The 22,127-nt window shown below is 39.8% G+C and overlaps 1 protein-coding gene across 1 annotated transcript in view; it reads right to left on the bottom strand.

Annotated features, from left to right (window-relative positions):
- LOC122093014 (polyribonucleotide nucleotidyltransferase 1, chloroplastic) overlaps window positions 1-22,127 on the bottom strand; it is an 80,786-nt gene that overhangs the window by 36,201 nt on the left and 22,458 nt on the right. The window contains exons 8-9 of the mRNA XM_042663287.1: window positions 14,661-14,717; window positions 12,075-12,188 (exon numbers count right to left, since the gene is read on the bottom strand). Coding sequence (XP_042519221.1) covers window positions 12,075-12,188; window positions 14,661-14,717 — 171 coding nt within the window. The remainder of the gene's footprint in view (window positions 1-12,074; window positions 12,189-14,660; window positions 14,718-22,127) is intronic.

The following is a 22,127-nucleotide window of genomic DNA, read 5'->3' as shown; positions in this document are numbered from 1 at the left end:
CCAAAAAAAAAAAAAAACCGGCAGCCATTTTATTCATAATACTTGCAAATATACCTTTGGTCTATGTATATCCTCGCATAAACCTAAAATAGTAACATACAAAGACTAAAATACCCCTATGGTAGACAATAACTAATAAACACTAATAACCAGCAACTTTAAAAAAGTATTCTTAACACTCACCCTCAAGCTGGAGTGTATATATATATATATATATATATATGTGTGTGTGGGAAAAAGAAACCTGCCAGTTTGGCATAGGAAATGCCCAGACTAAGCCAGGCCCGAAAAGACCACACAGCCCCCCCAAAACCCTGCTGTGCACTGAAGAGGCTCCCACGCACCCACCCATTGGCCCATGCGTCTAGTGTTTCCCACACCAGACTGCCTATACATATGCTTGGAACAACCAGAACAGACATAACCAGCAAAACCAGACTTAGACATGCTCCTCCATGGGATGTGAGAGGAAATGGAGCAAGGTTTCTACACGCCTATTGTGGGAACCCTTTCTAACATGTCCGCTATATTGCCACGTGGCAGCTGGATTAGTCCCAAAACTCATTGGATGTATGTGTTAAATTCCAAACCACTCTAACTTCTCCACTTGTTATTTCAATACTTGAAAATTTTTCTTTGAAAAAGCGGGGCTGATGTAGATAAGTCACTTAATGGGCTTGTTTTATTGCAAATAAGCCTTGAGTTGGGTTATATATGTGTTAGGCCTTTGATCCCATGGGTTTTCTTTGAAATGGGCCACTTTAATAGGCCTAAAATATAGGTAGAAGGTAGGAAAACGGGATTTAATTCATTAGCTTAATTAGTTGTTATTTAATTCAATAAAGGCCCATTAGGCCATTGGTTGGTTGTAAAGTCCTATATGGACTATTAGTTAGTTAGTCCTACACTCCTACTCCATGTTGGAGTTTAAAGTCTAGTCCTAGTTCTATTTGAAGTCCTAAGTGTACTAGGAGTGTCTAGTCCTATTTGGAAACTAACTCCTAGTTGTAGTTTGATTGTTATTCTGCCCTCTATAAATAGAAGAGCCTATATAGTCATAAATTCAGATTTGAATAAAGAAGATTTGAAATCAATTGCTTAGAGCTGCCGGGATAGCTGTGGGTGAGAAGCCTAGGCCGAGATAGCCACCTCCTGTCCCACTTCCCTTGTTTCTTCTTTATTGTAATCAATTTATTTTCTTGCTATTTTCTGTTTACTGTTATTAGAAGTTCAAACCTATTAAAGCATTCAAAATCAGAATCGGCCAGCCAAAGAGTTCTTGTTCTTGAAGCCAATCGACCCTCATTGTTGCCCAAGTTTGAGATTTGATCTGTAAATCCTTTGGAGGACTAGTTCTATACTCTAAGAAGATCAATCGATCCTCTCTTGAAGGTTATCTGAAGAAGACAAGTAGTTGTTCCTACAGAATTCTTCAGATTCTCTCTCCTAGGTCTAAAAATCAAAAAAGCGCATAACTCCATAACCAGCCGTCAGAAGATCTTCATATTTAGGAGTTTTTGTACCCTTGGTGGGCCCTACAATCGACCAAATTTTCAGCTCAATTGGAGCCCTACAGGCTTGGCCGCACCTCTTCTCTCTCTCCAGCTCTATAGCAAGTCTTTCTCTCTCCTATCAGGTTGGGTTTTGGGCTGGTTTTGCTCCTGCATTGGTATTGTATCCTTGGGGTTTTATTTAATGGCCTTATTTCCGTGTTTCCTGGTCTTGTTTATGGTTTTGTTTCTTAAGTATCTTTGATTGTAATTCCACCCATGGAGGTTGTTAATTTTTGGGATCTGTTTTGTTGGGTCTTGTGTGGGTTATAAAGTTCTGTGGGTCATAAGTTCTTGGGGTTAAAACCTGCTGGGGTAGTTTATTTCTTGTAATCTACTCCTGCATTAGGGGCTCTCCGGATAACATCATCCAGGGGATTCCCTGTTTATCTACAGAAGAAAAAAAAAATGCCAAATCATCTTGTCCACATGGCAAAAAATAGAGAGCGAGTGTGAAAGGTTTAGGAGGTGACATCCAGGGGATTCCCTCTCTATATACAGAAAAAATGGCAAATCATCTTGTTTTAGGAATCTTTTCTCCTACAGCCTCCCAAAATCTTAGCAACAACCCATTCTCAGTCATTTAGAAACAAAGAAAGCTGTAAATTGTAACATGAATTCAGAATTTCACACTTGATCCCATCTTTCAAAGCTTCTCAATTCCTTTGATAATAATATCTAAATTGCTACAAGAGTTTAAGAAAGTGCATGCATTCATCATACTTCTGCAGCATCGAATCTCCTACTAAAAGCCCAGGCAATAGAACAACTACCATTTCAAAGTATGGGGCAATCATTCCCTTCCTTTCCACCCACCAAATTATACAATCTTAGGATAAAATGTGTTTATGCACCCTTTTGATAGTTGAAGAGAGACAAACTTTTCAACTTTAATTGATCACATATGCTTCTCCGTTCAGTTTCTGCTACCAATGCAGTATAAGAAAGCATGTTAAATACTACAGATTCTGATTCTAAGAATCCTGAAATATGTATGCGACAGGGGCATATTAGGGATTTTACCCCTCTACCGTTTCTAACTAGAAGAGTCAGTTAGAGGGGCATATGTGTAATTTTATTTCTTCTTATTTTATTATAAATATACAGCTTGGGGTGGAGAATCGATCAATCCAAGCATTCAGCTCTAAACATTGCTGTTAATATGGTATTAGAGCCTCCAAATCTGATCTAGGTTTTCAGCTTCTCCTTCCTCTCTCTCTCTCGCAAACCCTCCTCCCTTTTCCTTCATCTTCTCCCCTCTTCCTTTGTCCTTCTAAACCCTAACAGGGCAACACTAATGAGGTGATTCTTATGAATCTAGTTACTTCCATATATCTCACCTCAATGAGATAGAAAAACCAAAACCCTACAAGAATCGATAGGAAGGTTGTCCCCTATCTGCAATTTTTTTATTCTTCTAGTTTGGAGATTGAGTCTACCTCAAACCTAGAAGATCAATTCTCCTCTTGTTGAAGATCAAGTATTGCACCTACGGGAAGCACCTATAAGTCTTGCAAGATTGAAGAAGACTACACCCCATCTGCGATTTCAAGATTTAGGGATTTTTCAAAACCCTGACTCCATTGATTGGAAGCTTTCCCCTTCTCAGATGAAGTTGTTATTGGAGGAGATACTAATCACCCCTAAAGAGGAGTTCGACCTTACCTATGGCCCTTTTTGCTAGGGTTTTGTGGGTGATCTGCATATTCTCCAGGTTTTTAGGGTTTTCCCCCAAAACCCTAACTGATCAAAGAAGCAGCTAATTTTTTAAGGAGTTTCTCATCACCTACACTGGAGAACTCAATCCTAGTCTGAGCTGTTTCTGATGGCAAGTTTTGGAGATATTGGAATTCTTCCCATTTGAGTTGATTTTTGTACAGATCCCATCATGTCAGATGTTACTACTGCCAGTTCAGGTGCTGATTGCCGAGGCCAAAATGAGTACCTCCCATTCGTTGCTACCTCCATCAAATTTGATGGAACCAATTACCTAATGTGATCCAGATCTACCTATTTGACTATTTCTGATCTGGACTTATAGGACACATCACTGGTACATCAGTGAAGCCACCCACAACTGATCCTCCTCAAGATTGATGGATCTCTAATGACTCTCTGGTAATGTCTTTTTTACTAAATTCCATGCAACCAAATATTGCTAAAGGGTATTTGTTGTTGGATACTGCCAGTCAAATATGGACTGTTGCTAAGGATACCTACGGCCAAGTGGGAAATGATACACAAGTGTATGAACTCCGTAAGAAAATTCATGACACCACTCAAAAAGAGTTATCCATCTCCCAATATTATGCAAAGCTCCATAGTTTGTGGCAAGAGCTAGATCACTATACTGACTTCCAGCCTACCAATGTACCCGACATTGCCGCCTACCACAAGCATGTGAACAAGATCAGAGTTTATGATTTTTTGTCCGGTTTAACTGTTCAATACAATCAGATCCGTGTTCAAGTGCTTAGAAGATCCCCTTTTCCTACACTGGAGCAGTCTTTTGTCTTTGTTCATACTGAAGAAAGCCATCGTGTTGCTATGCTCCATCATCCTACTATTGATGGATCTGCTTTACAGACTAGTTCCAGTTCCAATCCCATATCTGATGGGTTTCTTGCGCTGGTGATAATCTCAAACGAGATTGCTAAATGGGAGCATTGCAATAAACCATATCACACCAAAGCTACTTGCTGGAAAATTCATGTGAAACCTGCTGATTTTGAGGCTAAGCGCGCCACTCATGAGACCAACAACAAGGCCAATCACATCTAGACAGTTGCAACACCTACTCCTACAGAGAATGGCCTCTCCCATAAAGAACTTCAAGCTTTCCATCAACTAATAAAGGCTCCTACTGCTTCCACTGCATCAACTCCTGCCACTTCTTTCACTCCTTCAGGTTCCAACTTTGCTCATTTAGGTATTTTACTCTGTGTTAACTATGTATTGGTAGTCTCCAATCCATGGATCATTAATTCTGGTGCCACTAATCACATGACTGGGTCATCTAACCTATTTCACCAATATTCTCCCACCTCAGGCAGAGATAAAGTTCGAGTTGCCAACGGTTCCCTCTCATCTGTCTCTAGAAAGGATTTTGTTTGTTGCTCTCCATCTATCACATTATCCTCTATTTTACACATTCCTCTCTAAGTCTCTAGCCTTAAAATCAATCTTCTCAAATCCCGTCTTTTCATCGCTAGAATCTCGGAAGCTTGCAAAGCTCAACTCCTGCATCTTATGGGCTTTTCACTTGGCTCTCTCCCTATTAAATACCTTGTTTTCCTCTCATTCCCGCTAGGCTTTCGGCCCCTCAGTGCACCCCCTATGCTTGACCTCATGAGGAAAAGGCTACAACTCTGGAAAAGCAAACTCCTCTCCTATGTGGGGCACGTTGAGCTTGTCAAATCTGTCTTCCAGTTTATGTACCTCTACTGATCTAGTGTTTTTTCTCTCCCTCGCTGCATCACCAAAGCCATTGAATCACTTATCTTCTCCTTCCTCTGAAAAGGAACTGACTCCCTATCAGCTAAGCTTCTTCATGCCTCCCTAAATCGGAAGGAGGGTTGGGATTAAGACGCATTAAGGAAGTCCACACGGTGGGTATCCTCAAACTCATCTGGAAGATCGTGTCCAAGCAAAATACCATTTGGGTCTTTTAGGTTTACTCTTCCCTCCTCAAGAATGATTCCCTCTGGACTGTTTCTCCTAGCCCTGACACCTCTTGGGTCTGGTGCAACATCCTCAACATGAGACCCACTGCCCTTAGACCAATCTCCACTTTCATTGGTAATGGCACCTCCCATCCCTCTGGCTTAACCGTTGGCACCCCTCAGGTATCCTCCTCTCTATCATCAGCCCTAGATTCATTCACTCCTCTAGTTTGGGTAGAAATGCCTCTATCTCCTCCATTATCTCTAATAGTGACTGGTCTCCACCCCCCCGCAAACATCTGGTCTTCCCTCCACACCTCCCCCCTAGCCATAGGGGAAGAGAAGACAAAATCTTCAGGTCCCCTTCCCCCACAGGTACGTTCACCTCATACTCGGCTTGGGACTAAGCTCAATCCAAAGGCCCTCTTGTTCTTTGGCACAAAATCATTTGGTTTAAAGGTCATATCCCTCGCCACAGCTTCACAGCTTGGCATGCTATCCTTAACTACCATCTGACATAGTCCCTTCTCAACTATCGCAGTATCGCCACTTCCAGGTCCCCCCTTTTGCTATCTTTGTTGAATGGGTCTGAGAATGTGGACCACCTCTTCTTCTCCTGCACCTTCTCCTCTATCATCTTGAAGAGAGTCCTCAGGCACTGCTGACCTTCTAGCAAAAGGATCCTCCCCCTTAGTCGAGAATGGATTCAAGTTGATATGATGTTTGTTGGCTCCACCACATGCGACACTGCCGGAAAGCTTGCCTTTTGTGCCACCATATACCACCTCTAGCTAGAGGGAAATCTCTGTAATAGACGTCAAAATCCCGTTCTTTTGATATGATTTGGAATGCCATCTACTGTGATGTTAGCTCTAAGTTAGCCTCCCTCTACCACCGCACGATTAGAAATACCCCAAGGAACAGATTCATTGATGTCTCCTAGGGCCTCCCCTCCTCCATTCTTCCCCCTGTAGCAATGGCTTGATTCTTTGAGGTTGTCCCCCCCCCTTCCATTTATTTGGGTTTGCTCCCCCTTCTTTGTCGGTTGTTGCCTCTCCCCTACCCCCTTTTTCCTCCCTTTGTAAATCATTTTCCTCTCATAATTTAATATTTTATGCATCCAAAAAAACTTTACTATTAATCCTTTATCTATTAGTAATCTTACTAGAGATATGAATTGTAAAGTAAACCTTTTTCCTTCCCACTGTGTCTTTCAGGATCTGGCAACGAGGACAACAATTGGATATGGTAAGGTGCATAGTGGTTTCTATTTACTTGATAGTGGTGGTCCTACTACTACAGCATTACCTTCTCAGCTTCATCAACTAAATTCAACTTCATCAAAACTCTATCAGTGGCACTGTCGATTGGGTCATCCTCCTCTAGGAACTTTGTCCCGTGTTTTTCCTAAGTTAGTTTCAGAATGTAATAAAGATGAGTTTTTTTGTGAAGCATGTGCTTTGGAAAAACAAACTCATTTTACTTATTTACCATTGAATAAAAAAATTATTACCCTTTTTCATATGAAACATTCTGATGTGTGGGGTCCTTCTCACTGTACTTCCAATTCTGGTCATCAGTAGTTTGTTTCTTTATTAAATGTCATTCTCGCAATACTTGGGTATATATGATGCAATATAAGAGTGAAGTATTCCAATAATTTCAGCGGTTCCACAAAATGGTTCAGACTCAGTACAATGACAATGTGAAGATCCTTCGGAGTGATAATGGTAACGAAATACATGGAGGGTCAGTTCCAAAATTACCTTGCTGATCAAGGAATCATTCATCAGACCAGTTGTATCAACACACCTACTCAAAATAAAGTGGCAGAAAGAAATAACCGCCATCTATTGGAAGTTGCTCGAGCTCTTATGTTTGCACGTCATGCCCCTTCTCAATATTGGGGTAACATTGTACTCATTGATGCCTATCTCATCAATCGTATGCCTACTTGGATCCTTGATTCCCATACTTCTATTGAGGTTCTACAAGGGTCTTCCACCTTTATTGTTTTGCCTAAGATCTTCAGTTGTCTGTTATGCTCGGGATACTTGATCTCCTAGTAAACTAGAATCACATGGACTCCGTTGTATCTTTCTGGGATATTCTCCTACTCAGAAAGGATACAAGTGTTACTATCTACCTTCTCGTCGTACTATGGTCAATATGGATGATATCTTTTATGACTCATGAATCGGTCTCCTATTATTCGCCAACACTTCTTTAGGGGGGAGTCTAAATGAAGATGTGTTGTTGACATTTCTTGATGTTTTGTCTTCCAGTGTTCCTTCAGAGAGTCAAGTTCAGGGGGAGATTACTCCAGTTCAGAAGACCATTGGCGAATTTCAAAAATAGATTGATGATTCAAACCTTCAAGTCAATCATAGGGGTTTCACAAGAAACAAGCAACTCCAAACCAGCACTACCACTACTGCATCTTTACTAGTTCAATTGTCAGAACCAAAGCTAGAGCCTATAACTCCGTTTGGTAACTGTAATGCCTCAATTTTGGAACCTTAGAATATATATCTTTTTATGTTAATTTCTAAGCTTGCTTAAATATTTAAAGGTAGGGTTTATTTAATGACTTGATGAGTTAGCCTACCGGTTAGTACCTTGACTATCTAGAGGTCCCAGGTTCAAGTCTTGTTAATAGTAAGGGGGATTTATTTAATTGATTTTTTTTCTTTTATTTTTAAAACATTCTTTGCGGACCCCACCCCTTTTAGACAAACCGTATGAGTGTCGGAGAGAGAGAAGAGGGGGAAGGGAAGAGAGAGAGACGTGAGTGAGGAGAGATAAGGAAGAGAGAGAAACGTGAGTGAGGAGAGATAAGGATAAAAGAGAAAGAGAGAGAGTTGAGAGAGGGGGAAAAGAGAGAGACGTGAGTGAGGAGAGATAAGGAAGAGAGAGAGACATGAGGGGAAGAGAAGAGAGGAGAGAGAGTTGAGATGAGAAAGGGCATGGGCTATATAAAAGAAAGAGACAGAAGGAAAGAAAGCAGAATCGTGAGCAAGAAAGAAAGAAAGGGAGAGGAAGGGGAATTTGGTGCCTACTTCTCTGCTCACTCCAGGTAATGAAGCTTCCTCTTATCCTTGTCCTTAGTTTAATTAAATTTAAGTTGTTGGTTCTTCTGGTTCTTCTTTTGGGACCCAATAGGGGTCTTTTCCGAAGTTGGAGATGTTGGTTTCTTCATATGGGACACAAATCAAACAATCACTTAACTAATCATTCTCATCTTCGGAAGGGTGATAATACATGTCGAGGGGAATTGTTTCCTAGAGTTTGACCTCTGTCTAGGAGGGTTGAGTTTTGGGTCGACTTTTAAGGAGAAAGTGAGGTATTTGAATTAGTTTTGAACTAGGAGATTAATGGGATATGTAATTAATTGCAGGTTGTATTTTACTTGAGCATTCAGAGCTCGAAGGGTGGAAGTAGGAGACTTGCAGGTTGAGGTAAGTGGATTATAGTGGGATTACACCACATGTCTATGGGTTGATTGTATGATGTGATGTTCGGTGTATTTGTATCGCTGATATGTGCTGACTTATACTTTTTGAATTGTGTTTATGTGTGACATGAGTTTATCGGAGAGATTGATATTTAATGAAGGTGACTATTAGTGTGATGTATATTGATGTTGATTCTTACGTGGAGGTTTTATCTATGTTCATGTTTTTAAAGAAAGTGAGTTTATGAACGGTGACGTTGTGAAAGTGTGAAAAGAGAATGTGTAAGGGTAAATAGACTACTCCGTACCAGACTAGAGAGGGGTGTCCCATTGAGCCGCGTGACTTATACCCACTATGCACAATGGTGTATATTTAATCACAAAATGGTGACGACAGTGTGATTGTGTGATCGTGTGATTGTGGGGGCCATGTTTCCCTCTCGTATTATGGGCGGTGGTAGCTTATTTCCCTCAGTGCCGGCAAAAATATGATAAAAGGGATAATTTTAAATGATCATGTTTTATTAAAAGTGTGGTTTGAAAAACTAAAACTGTTTGTTTTAACCGTTGTTTCTGGTTGATTGTTTGCCCTGTGATGTGTTCTTACTATTTTCTCTTACTGAGATGTTGAGCTTAATCCATTATTTTAATATCACAGATAATTGAGATGAAGGTATGCTTGGAGCGGATTTCAAGAGAGACTCGAAGCCGTCTTTATTTGTTTTGTTTCTATTTTCTTAAAGGGATGTAGTGATGTCTTTTAGAGGTAAACTCTAATAATATGGATTTTGCATTTTTAACTGGGACATATCTTAGGGTTGCCACCAATAGAAGCACTTAAAATTTATAGCAATGGTTGATTATTTTTGTGGAGACTTGATTTGTTACAAGTTCTAATATGCTTGATTTTGGTGAATATTTTGGATCATTTGACCAAATGCCCACGAGGGCTATACCCTTACTTGTATCTGGGTTTGGGTCATGACAGTAACAATACTTCTTCAGAGTTACCTATTGCTCTTCGTAAAGGTACTAAGTATTGAACTCAACATCCCATATCCCATGATGTTTCTTATTACTCACTCAGTAGTTTTTATCGTACTTTTGTTTCTTCCCTCTCTTTTGTTCCTATTCCACAGAACTACCAAGAAGCTTTTGTAGATGAAAAGTGGAAAGCTGCAATGATGGAAGAAATAAAATCCTTACAAAAAAAAGCACTTGTGAACTAGTGGTTCTTCCACCTGGGAAAAGGCCAGTCGGTTGTAAGTGGGTGTTTAGGGTGAAGCAAAAGGTGGATGTCACTGTGGATACGTATAAAGCAAGAGTGGTAGCTAAAGGGTTCACCTAAACATATGGGATTGATTACCAGGAAACTCTTGCTCCAATTGCAACGTTAAATATTGTTAGGGTATTACTATCATGTGTTGTGAATCAAGGATGGGATCTTTAGCAACTTGATGTAAATAATACATTTCTCCATGGAGAACTTAATGAGGAAGTTTATATAGATGTTCCACCATGTTTCTCTTGTGACAAAAACCAAAATAAAGTTTGCAAATTGAAGCATGCACTTTATAGGCTAAAGCAGTCACCATGAGCATGGTTTGAGAGCTTTCACAAGGCTATAGGTTTTTAGGGTTATAAGCAGAGCAATGCTAACCACACTTTGTTCACTAAAAGATCCAGTGATAAGATCACCATTCTCATAGTCTATGTGGATTATATTGTAGTAACTGGAAATGACGGTGATGAGATTAGCTTGTTGAAGAGTTTTCTCGGACGGGAGTTCGAAATAAAGGATATTGAAAAGCTAAAGTACTTTCTTGGGATTGAGTTTGCTCGTTCTACTAAAGGCATCTTTCTCTCTCAAAGGAAGTATGTCATAGATCTATTATCTGAGACTGGGTTGTTTGGCTATCATCCTTCTAATACACCTTTGGATGCCAATGCATGGCTCAAGGACAAGTAGGGTGAACCTGTTGACAAGGGTCGTAATCAACGTCCAGTGGGCAAACTGATTTATCTCTCCCATACACAGCCAAATATTACTATTTCTGTGATTTCGTAACTCAGTTCATGCATGCAAGGATTAAAGTATCGGTATCAGTCGTCGTATCGATCGGCTAAATTTAAGATACGTATCGTATCAGAGATACACAAATATATGCTAAAGATCAAGGATTAAAGTATTGGTATTGGTCACTCCGTCACTGTATCAGTCGGCTAAATTTAAGATATGTATCGGAGGGTATCTATCGTATTGGTATTGGAGATACTTTAAGCCATGCATGCATGATCCTTATTCTTCTCATATGGAGGTTGTCCTTCGCATTCTTCAATATTTGAAGTCAGCTCTAAGGATAGGGATCATTTATGTCCTCATGGTCATCTACAAGTTGAGGTTTATACTGATGCTGATTGGCCGGGTCTCCTGACCAAAAATTCATTTCAGGATATTGTACCTTTGTAGGACGTAATCTTGTAACTTGGCATAGCAAGTAGCAAACTTTGGTGGCAAGATCCAGTGTTGAAGCAAAGTTTTGTGCAAAGGCACAAGGAATCTATGAATTGTTATGGCTCCGAGGTTTGCTCCAAGACCTTGGTGTTCTTGCCTGTCTCCCTATGATGTTATATTACAATAATAAGGCTCAATTATCATTGCTCACAACCCAGTACAGAATGACCACACCAAACACGTGGTGATTGACGGGCATTTCATCAAGGAGAAGTTAGAAGATGGGCTGATTTGTGTACCCTTTGTGAGGTCTTGTGATCAGTTAGCTAATGTATTCACTAAGGGTTTAGGGGGGAAAGTTTTTCATCCTGCTTTAGTCAAGTTGGGCATATGTGACATCTATGCCCCAACCTAAGGAGGAGTATTGAAATATGTATGCGATAGGGGCATATTAGGGTTTTTCCCCCTCTACCATTTCTAACTAGTAGAGTCGGTTAGAGCCTAGAGGGGGCCATATGGGTAATTTTATTTCTTCTTTTCTTATTTTATTATAATATACAGCTTGGGGTGGAGAATCGATCCATCCAAGCATTCAGCCCTGAACACTGCTGTTAACAAAGACAAACACAGCGAATCAAGCAATGAAAGGAGACAACTCTAGCTATCAAATGGAAAGAAGTCCGAGTTTAGAAGCAAGACTAAATGAAACACACTACACATTCCATCATCAAAAGTAGAATACAACCACATGACAGGAAATCAAACAGCACCTACTCTTGTCCATCTACCAAGTCCAAACAAACAAAAAGAATGTTGCTGAATTTCCAAGCAAGTAGATAAGAATTTACGCCGAAAATTTTAACACTGGAAGGAATAATGACATGCAAATTATTGAAACATATGCATGCATGCCCCTGTATGCTTCATCAGAAAAGGAGTGATATTAACCATACTTCAACATGCCTATATAGCTCAGAAGGAGGTAGTTTGATCGCCTCAATCATCTTAGGTTTTCCACATTTCCTAACTAAAACTTCCACCTCACTGCAAATTGCTCGTACAGCATCCTGATAAAAAAAAAACAAGAGAAAGATCATGTGCAGCCATACAATGTAGTTTCAGTAATTGAAAAGTATAATTTGCAAAACAAAAATCAAAAATTTTATCAAAATGGGAACCTTAAATTTTAAGTATGACTCCAAGTACCACAGCTTAATGCCGTAAAAATAAAGGAAACAAGAAAATTAGGGATTGAGGAGGAGACCATTGGTACAGTCTCACTCCATTTAGGCCTCCTATTTAATTTCAAGAATCATAAATTACACGTTTGAATCAGTTGATGGTACCTCAGAAATGCAGTTCAGAAGAACAAGGCCAGTAGCAAACCAGGCCATCAAACTGGATCAAGAATGGTTCGATAGGCTTAATTTGAGTGCCCAATGGGTTGTATGGGCCATGGGCTTCATATTTTTGAGTTTACTATGGTAAGGGGGCCCATTTTATAAGCCCAAATATTAAGGGTTTAAGTCAGTTTCTATTTTGTAATGTTCTAGAATAGCTTCTATTTTGAAAAGAGACTTCAATTGTAAAGGATTCTCTCTCCATACATAGGGGTGTCCTATTTTGCTTTTTTCCATGAAGTTTACATAAAGTAGGGGATCATACCCATTATCATTGATTTAAGAAATAATTTAGCCTTGAGTTTGTGCATTATGTGAGAGAAAGAGCATGGTTTTATCATACTGTGAGATGCAGTAGGGAAACCTTGGTCAGATTCCAAGCCTGGAGTTGGTGGGTTCGTAACCCAAAGTTAGGTGAGAGGCCTAAGATATCATTTTTTCGTTTCCTTCTCTTCTATTTTATTCTAATTCCCTGCAATCACATTCAGATCTGCCAACAGTTTCTGGAGTTCCAACTGAGTTGCTAATATCTGTCCAGTTCCTAAGATATGTTAGTTTCCGTTTTCCAATTTTCTGTTAGTTTCTAAATTCAGCAAGTTACTAATTTTGTATCTCAATATCCAGCCCTCAGTTTTGTCTGGCATTTTGACAACTGATACAGCCCATTAAACTGGGCATTCGATCTGCAGTTCTTGCAAATCTGATCCTTGGATCTGAAGATATTTGGTTTCCCAAAATTAAGGATCTTGGTTTCTATAATGGAATGAAAATTAGGGTAGGAGATTTGAGTCCGAATATCTTTCTAATTCTACTTACTCCAATTCTGTTTTAGTTACATATAGATGTGGTTGAGTCTAGGTTTCAATAACAGAATGAAATTTTGAGTAGGGTTAATCTTCCAGCTGTGGAGTTGCGTGCGACCAGGTTGATCGATCTCTTCTTCCTCCTCATGTTCTTCCCTCAGTTCTTCTTCTTCCTCTTTGTATCTTCATCTTCTTTTCTTCTTCCTTTTCTATTCTGCCGGTAACAACAGTCTACAAAGGCTGGTGTTGGTCTCTCTCAGATCAACTTCTTTTGGCCTCAAATTCTGGAGTCTAGAACTCACCTTAGGGGTGACCAAAACCCTAGAACTTTATCCCCTAACACTAGCCTATTGTGAAAACCAGACCTGCAACCATGTTAGCTCTGAACCTGTCTGCTAGGCCGTGTTTCAGTGGCATTCCTTTAAAGCTGATGAATCACTCAGGCCTATTGTGAAAACCAGGCCTGCAACCAGGTCAGCTCTGAACCTGTCCGCCAGGCATTGTTTCAATGGCATTCCTTTAAAACTGATGAATCATGTGGTTGCTTGCCGGAATTGATAGATCTGTGAATCAGTAGCGTTCGCCCAAACTTTCAACTCCATCAGACATCTGTTGAGAGATTCCTCCTAACCGGAAGCACTTCTGCCCTTTACGTATTTACTTTAGTCCATATTATCTTTATTTTACAAATAACCCCTTAGTTGCTGATATTACCCAGGATGCCCCTCATTTTTATAAGTCATTCCAAGTTCGAACTTTGTAACCAGTCTCTATGAATTCCCAAGATTATCCTTCCCTTTGAAATTAAATATCATTCTGCCACTGAGTTTGTTTGCTCCTTTCTAAAGGATCTGAACTTCCGGGGAATCACCACTATCTTTCCAATGGATTTTTTATTCATTCGGGCCCCTAGCAACCTACATTTAGGGTTTTTAGAACCAGGGTTTCCATTAAGACCTTTTGTGTATCCTGTTGTTGCTGTTCCATTTTCATAGTCAGTATGCAGCCCTTTTTTTTTTTTTTTGAATATATTTTTTCTGATTTATTTAATAAAATATTTAAAAGCCACAAAATAAAAATAAAAAGAGGTGCTTATTCTCATTGTTGTTTGGATATACTCTTCGAAACTGCATGTGATTTAGGGATTGCCACTCCTCACTAGCTTGCTGCAGTATTTAATTATTATCTGACATCAAATTATCAATAAATTTGGTTCTTACTCATAGAAATCAATACAGCTCACCCTCTAGATATCAAACATAAACAGTAAGCATTTCAGTGAAATAACATGATTATGCCTTTCAAACCTGTATCACCACACACTTCAAATAGATACCTGCCCAACTTCAACAGCTTGCAGCAACTTCTCCTCTGGAAGAAAATTACAATAACCCTGCAGATAGGAAGAGCATCATATCAGAGAACTATTACGATGACTTTGACAGATACAGTAGCTGAAATAAACAAACATTCAAAGTCTCTGAGAAGAATTGAGAACAACGTCTCTATAGGATTTCCTTTTGTTAATGCAAAGCACGGAAGCAGATACTGAAATTACAACCTAATGCAAAAAGACACAATCTAAACAACCCCTAACCACCAACTACTTGGAAATTGGAATCAGAAAGAATAATCTTTTGCTGAAGCCACACTAGACCAGTCAGTTATCTAATTAATTTAAGTAGTTCAAGCTAAACATATCCAAGAGACTAGCTATAAGCTTCCAAGGAAGGAGGTCAACACATCGTGGATGCAAACAATCAATAGATTTCTCAATCTGGATGATGATTGGATACGGTGGCTCGCACTTATGCCGACCCAAGGTGATGCAGATTTGAAGACCTATGCTAGGAGGAAGAAGAGGGACAACCACCATAGTGGCTGAGGTCGACCAAGCTGGTTTTCTTAGCCCTCGGTTTGGTTATTGATGGGGATTTAGTTTCTAAAATTAGTTTCTAATTTCAGTCCATTATTAGTTTCTAATTTCAGTCTATATTTAGTTTCCTTTTTCATTAGTTTACAATTTCAGTTTCTTAGTAACTACATGTTAGTAGTTTTAGAAACTCAGATTTAGTAACTCTTGAGTTTCTATTATTTGCAAACACCCCCCATCATTATAAATAAAAGAAAGGGCCCTCTCATTGCCCATGATTTTTGATAACCAAAAAATATGCTGCTGCGTTTTCTCCTCTACAGTATTTCTTTGTGTTTGATCAAAGAAGAAGGGTTTGGTGTTCGATCCAAGCGACTCCTAGCGGCGTGAAGTCCAGGAGGGTTTCTACACTTCTTCTTATTTTCTTTCAAGTTTGTTCAAGGTTCTACCGCTGTCAAAACAATCAGGTATTTATATTTCTGATTCTGCCCAGAATTTCCTAAAAACAGAGCAATCGGCCTCCTCTGGAAGAACCAGTTCCAGCCATCAATTGGCTCTAAAATCATGGTTGATTGTCCCTCTTTACCCCCTGAAGGATCGACCAAGATTATGGCTATTTCTGATCAGCCAATCTGGACTTATTGAAAATCACCCAATTTTGTCTTTAGTGACTGTACCTGTCCAGAACTAAGGTCGATAGATCTGCTTCAACTTCTATTGCTCTCTTGGACTTTGGTTCATTGTTTACTGTTGATTTGAACCTATCTGAGCTATCTGAAGTCCCTGGTTATAATTCTCTGATTAATACTGTTCTGTCCTAATCGATACTGGTGGTTTGAGATCAATAGGTTGCTGAATTGTTACTGTTCTGTTGGTTTGTTTATTGCTGGTGTGTTTGGGTACTTTGTTGTTCTTTGGTTTTAAAAGTTCCTACAGTTTGGGTCTAGTTTGAGCTTTCAAATCTAGTCCTACATTAAGTGATATCAGAGCATGGCTGAGAACAACCCTCCCACCTTAGCTTCTATTATGGAGATGCTACAAAATATGAGAGCTGAACTGAAGGCTGAACAGCAAGCTCTTGGTGCAAGGTTGTTGGCTGTCGAGACCCAACCACAACAACCTACCCGTGACTCTCATACACCACCTGAAGTGGAAGCCCCATTAAATGCATTTGCTCAGTTGGCTAACAGCAGATCTAACCCTAATTTGACAGTACCACAGAGGGTTCCTGTAGAGCAACCTACTTTTGAAGAACACATAAGGGGTTATTTTGAGACTAAACATCCTACACCTCAGAGGTATTCAAGAGATTCACAGAAATTCAAGCTTGATTTGAAGGAGTTTGATGGTAGACATGATCCCCAATTGTTCTATGAGTGGTTAGCTGTTTTGGATGACTATTTTGACTACTATGACCTACCTGAGAAACGGAAGATGAAAATAGTTCGTGCTAAGCTAGTTGAGGCTGCTCGTGATTGGTGGAGAACCTATGAGTAATAGTTGGAAGACCATGGTAGAGAGCCAACTACTTGGGAGGAGATGAAGCTTGAATTATCTGACAAATATTTACCACGTAACTTCAAAGCTCGCATACAAGATCAGTTGAATTCTCTTCGTCAAGGGATTATGACTGTTGCAGAATACATGAACAGGTTTGATGCACTTTATTCTCGCACAAGCATAAGGGAGAATGAGAGGCAACTACTATCTCGGTTTCGACTGGGATTGCAAACTGAAATCAATAAGGGAATTGGTGTTGTTGATGTATACTCAGTGAGAGACTGCTTTGACAAGGCCCTACGAGCAGAGGAGCTTATAGCACAGTCAGGTAGAAGGTTTGGTTTTCAAGCTAGGGAAGTCAAGAAAAAATTTCAGCCACTAAACCTAGTAATTCAGCACCCCCAAAGGCCACTTTTCCTCCACGGGCTGATCACAAAGGAAAGACACCCATGACAGGTAACAATAAGGTACAGTGCTTCCATTGCCAAGAGGTAGGACACTTTGCTAAGTCTTGCCCACATAAGCAGAGGGTTAATGCAGTAGCTGAAGTTGAAGACTCCAATGAGGAAAATGGATCAACTCTTTACCCTTACCCCTTGGAAGATGATGATGATGATGGATATGACTAAGATATGGAAGACACTAATGAAGATGGGACTCATGGCATACATCTTGTTACTCGCATTTTGGTGGCTGAAACCCAAAGGAGAGGATTGGCAACGTAACTTCATTTTGTATAGCCGTATAAAGTCTGGGGAGCATACTTGTCAGATTATAATTGGCAGTGGAAGTTGCGTCAATGTTGTCTCAGAAGCCTGTGTGAAGAAAGAAACATTGAAGTCTGACCCACATCCTCAACCTTATAACGTATCCTTGCTGAATGGTAATACCTTAGAGGTGAACAAGCGGTGCTCAGTTCTTTTAAAGCTTTACCGGTATGAAGAGAAAGTTTGGTGCGATGTGATTCCAATGAAACTCACAGATGTATTGTCTGGTCGTCCCTGGATGTATGACAATAATGCTATGGTTGGAGGGAAGAAAATCTATGTTACATTCATATGGAAAGGTGTTCCTACATCTTTCAATCAGGTAAATGTGCCGGCTGTAATACGACGACAAAAATCCCTAAGGTTAAGAAAGTGGTTGCTATGCCTACCAAGGAGTTGTTAGCTATTCCACGCAAGCAATTTATAAGCACGAGTCAGGAAACAGGAATGGTTATGGCTCTTGCATCTATCAAAGAGCTCTTGTCTGATTTTTCTGACTCAGTCCCTGATGACCTTCCAGATGAGCTACCTCCCATGCGTGACATACAACATGCTATTAGCTAGGTACCCGGTTCGGTTTTACCCAACCTACCCGTCTACAGACTTAGTCCTACTGAACATGCTGAGCTATAACGGCAAGTGGATGGATTATTACAAAAAGGCTTCATTAAGGAGAGTTTAAGTCCTTATGCGGTACCAGCTTTACTCATGCCAAAGAAGGATGGTTCTTGCCGTACGTGTGTGGACAGCCGTGCTATCAACAAGATAATAGTCAAGTATAGGTTCTCTATACCACGACTAGATGATATGTTGGATATGCTGTCCGGGGCAAAGGTCTTTTCCAAATTAGATCTGAGGAGTGGCTATCATCAGATTCGCATCTAATTGGGGGATAAATGGAAGACTGCCTTCAAGACCAAGGATGCCTTGTACGAGTGGAAAGCCATGCCTTTTGGTCTGGCGAATGCACCTAGCACCTTCATGTGAGTTATGACACAGGTACTTCGTCCTTTTATTGGTTTCTTTTTAGTTGTTTACTTTGACGATATTTTGATTTACAATAAAAACTAAGAAGAGCATATGGATCACTTGAGGCAAGTCTTGAGAGTGCTCCGTGCAGAGAAGCTATACATCAATCTCAAGAAGTGTTCCTTTATGCTGTCCAAGGATTTATTTCTTGGATTTGTAGTGTCATCTAAAGGGGTTGAAGCTGATCCGGAGAAATCAAAAGCATCACTAATTGGCCTATACCTAAGACACTAACAGAAGTCCGTAGCTTCCATAGTTTGGCTTCCTTCTACAAAAGATTCATTCGGAATTTTAGTGCAGTTACGGCACCCATCACTGAATGTATGAAGGTAAGTAAGGGGAAGTTCGAATGGATAGCTGTAGCGACCAAAGCCTTCGCTCTTGTGAAGAGGAAGATGACAAAGGCACCCATTCTACGTCTACCAAATTTTGACAGAGTATTTGAGGTAGCTACTGATGCTTCACATGTTGGGCTAAGAGGAGTGTTAATGTAAGGAGGACACTCCATCGCTTTCTATAGCGAGAAACTAAATGAAGCCAAGAAGAGACATTCGACATATGATCTGGAGTTGTATATAGTCGTCCAAGTGCTAGGCCATTGGAGACACTACCTCATTAGTAATGAGTTCATTTTGTATACTGATCATGAGGCCTTGAAGCACCTTCACTCTTAGAAGTCGATTAGCCACAGGCATGCCAAATGGGTAGCTTACTTGCAAGAGTTTATATTTGCTATGAAGTACAAGGCGGGAAAAGAGAACACAGTGGCTGATGCACTTAGCTAGAAAGTGCTCACACTTAATACATTTTCAGCACATGTTATTAGCATTGATCAGATACGGAGTGAGAACGCATCTGATCTTGATTTCAGCACTGTCTTTGTGGAGTTGCAACAGGGCGGATAGCACTTAAAGTATTCCATTCATGATGGGTACTTATTTTTTGGCACACGACTTTATATTCCAAATTCTTCCCTACGTCATCACATTATTCAGAGGGTTTTTATAAGTCTTCTTACTTTCTTTCAAGTTTGTTCAAGGTTCTACTGCTGTCAAAACAATCAGGTATTTATATTTCTGATTCTACCCAGAATTTCCTGAAAACAGAGCAATCGGCCTCCTCTGGAAGAACCAATTCCAGCCATCAGTTGGCTCTAAAATCTTGGTCGATTGTCCCTCTTTACCCCCTTAAGGATCGACCATGAGGTGTTGGAGAGGGCCTAGATGCAAGGCACCTAGAAGACCAAGGCACCTAGACGCCTAGGCATCACCCTTGAGAACCATGATTTAAGAGTCAGGCAAGACGTAGAATTGACCAAGTGGAAAAGAAAATATAAATAGAACTCATTGTTGGGCATTCGTGTATTCTAAAAGACTTTCCTTCCATAGCACCCTCCCACTGGCCCTAAAACATCACCCAATAAATTTTCAATCAAAAATTCTCAACTTGAAACCAAATTGAAAATTTGTGTATAAGTTTAGACTTTAAGAGAGAATCAAGGTAAGAAAAATGTCTCTATTGGATTTCCTTTTGCTAAATGCAAAGCACTAAAGCAGATATTGAAATTACAACCTAAAGCCAACGACACAGTCTAAACAACAAGACGACAAAACCAGGCAACCCAATCACTAACCACCAATTACAACCTCATTTCCCCCCATTCCCAAATGTAAATCCCTCCTCACCCATCTCGCCTTTGCCAATGATCTTATGATCTTTTCCAAAGCTTACCCTCTCTCTATCTCTTCCATCATGCCCTCCATAGTAATTAAGGCGTCGCCTAGGCATTAAGGTACTATGGGATCAAGCCAATGTAAAGTAAAAAACCACACATTGAATGAACAAATCACAAATTGCAAAATCCTTTTGGCTGTTTTCTACTTTGTTTGGGAGAACCAGGGCACCAGTGTTCCTTTGTCAATTCGTCGATTCCAGCTCAGGCAACTCTCTTCCGGTGAGTCTTCCTCGAGCCATTCCAGGTCAAGCAAGGTACTTCTTTTTTTTCAGTTCTGTTATCGAACGCAGATCTCTCCCTTCTGTTTTTTCTACCATTTTTTTTCAGTAATATGTTACCGAACAGAGCCATATCTCTTTCTCTTCTGTTTTTTCTTATTCTTCCTTTTTTTTCTTGAGCTCTCTGTTACCGAACAAAGATCTCTTTCTCTTATGTTTTTTATTCTTTTCTTTTCTTTTTCTTCAGTTCTATGTTACCAAGCATAGCCTTATCCCTTTCCCCTCTATTTTTTCTTCTTTTTTTCCCGAGTTCTCTGTTAACGAACAGAGATCTCTTCCTCTTCTGTTTTCTGTTCTTTTTTTTTTCTGTTACCGAACATAGCCATATCTCTTTCTCCTCTGTTTAACTTATTATTATCTGCCACTCTTTCAGTGAAGTCAGAGACAGTGGCAGGGAAGTTAGCAACAGTAGCGATGTTTCTTCAATAAGATTGAAACCTATATATATCTTTATTATTCAAATTTGCATTTCTCTTCTCCATTCACATGTATTTCATGTGGCTTTTTAATCTGATGAATGAAAAAAATATATTACGACAAGGGAAAAAAATAAGGGGGGAATTACAATAGAACAGAAGGTAATCAAGCCCAAAACAGAAAAGGAAAAGAGAACAAAGACACCAAGACATCAAAGGAAACGAGCCCAAACAAAGGCAAAATTGGAGCCATCTTAAGGGAGGGGGATCAAGATTGGGGGGGCGATCCCCAAGAAACAACAATAATCATGTTCCTTGGGGAATTAGAGGCTGGATGATGGGCAAGAAAACCAAGTTTGGTACGGACATCGAAGTAGATGACTTTCCAAATCTTATCAAAAGATCGAGAATTGGAAGTCCATCTACGAAGATTCTGCTCCATCTAAATGTGGCTACTGGCGGCATAAAAGACAAGTTTTTCATGCTTATGGAAATTTGGCCAGAAAATGTTGTTCCCTTTTTTTCCCTTCTACTTTCCATGAAGATAAGTATAATAAATAGAGACACATGTTAACAGCCTTCTCTTCTTTATATTATAATTTTGTTTCATAATTATATTATATTCTATGATGAAGATGAACTTAGTTATTTACTTTATTGATTTATTTTTCTGATGAATATCTTGCATTGGTATGAATCTTTTATTTTATTTAGCATATAAGTAGAAAAATATAATTTTTAATATGCTATTTGTACCAAATAAAATGGTTACATAAAAAACAACACTATAACGCTTTATTTGATAAGGCGACACCTTATGCCTACCCTATCGCTAAAACTCTTCAAAAGACCCTAAAATGCCTCAGTTGCCTTTTTGCCTTAATAACTATGATGTCCTGCTTCCTCCTCTTTGAGAGGCTTTCTAGGCTCCATATCAATCTTCTCAAGTCTCGTCTCTTCCTCTTTGGCATCCCTGAAGCTTCAAAAGATCACGTCCTTTAGCTTATTGACTTTTCCTTATGCACACTCTCGGTCAAATACCTTGGGTTGCCCCTTATCACTGTTAGGCTTATTGTTCACCATTGCACCCCCATACTTGGCCTTAAGATTGAAAGACTCCAACTATGGAAAAGCAAACTCCTCTCTTATGCCGAACACCTAGAATTAACCAGATTTGTGCTTCAATCGATGTACCTCTATTGGTT

This window comes from Macadamia integrifolia, chromosome 11 (genome assembly GCF_013358625.1).
Source record: "Macadamia integrifolia cultivar HAES 741 chromosome 11, SCU_Mint_v3, whole genome shotgun sequence".
Classification (NCBI taxonomy): Eukaryota; Viridiplantae; Streptophyta; class Magnoliopsida; order Proteales; family Proteaceae; genus Macadamia; species Macadamia integrifolia.
Note: the sequence above shows the minus strand (reverse complement) of the source record. Positions and strands in the feature narration are given on the sequence as shown.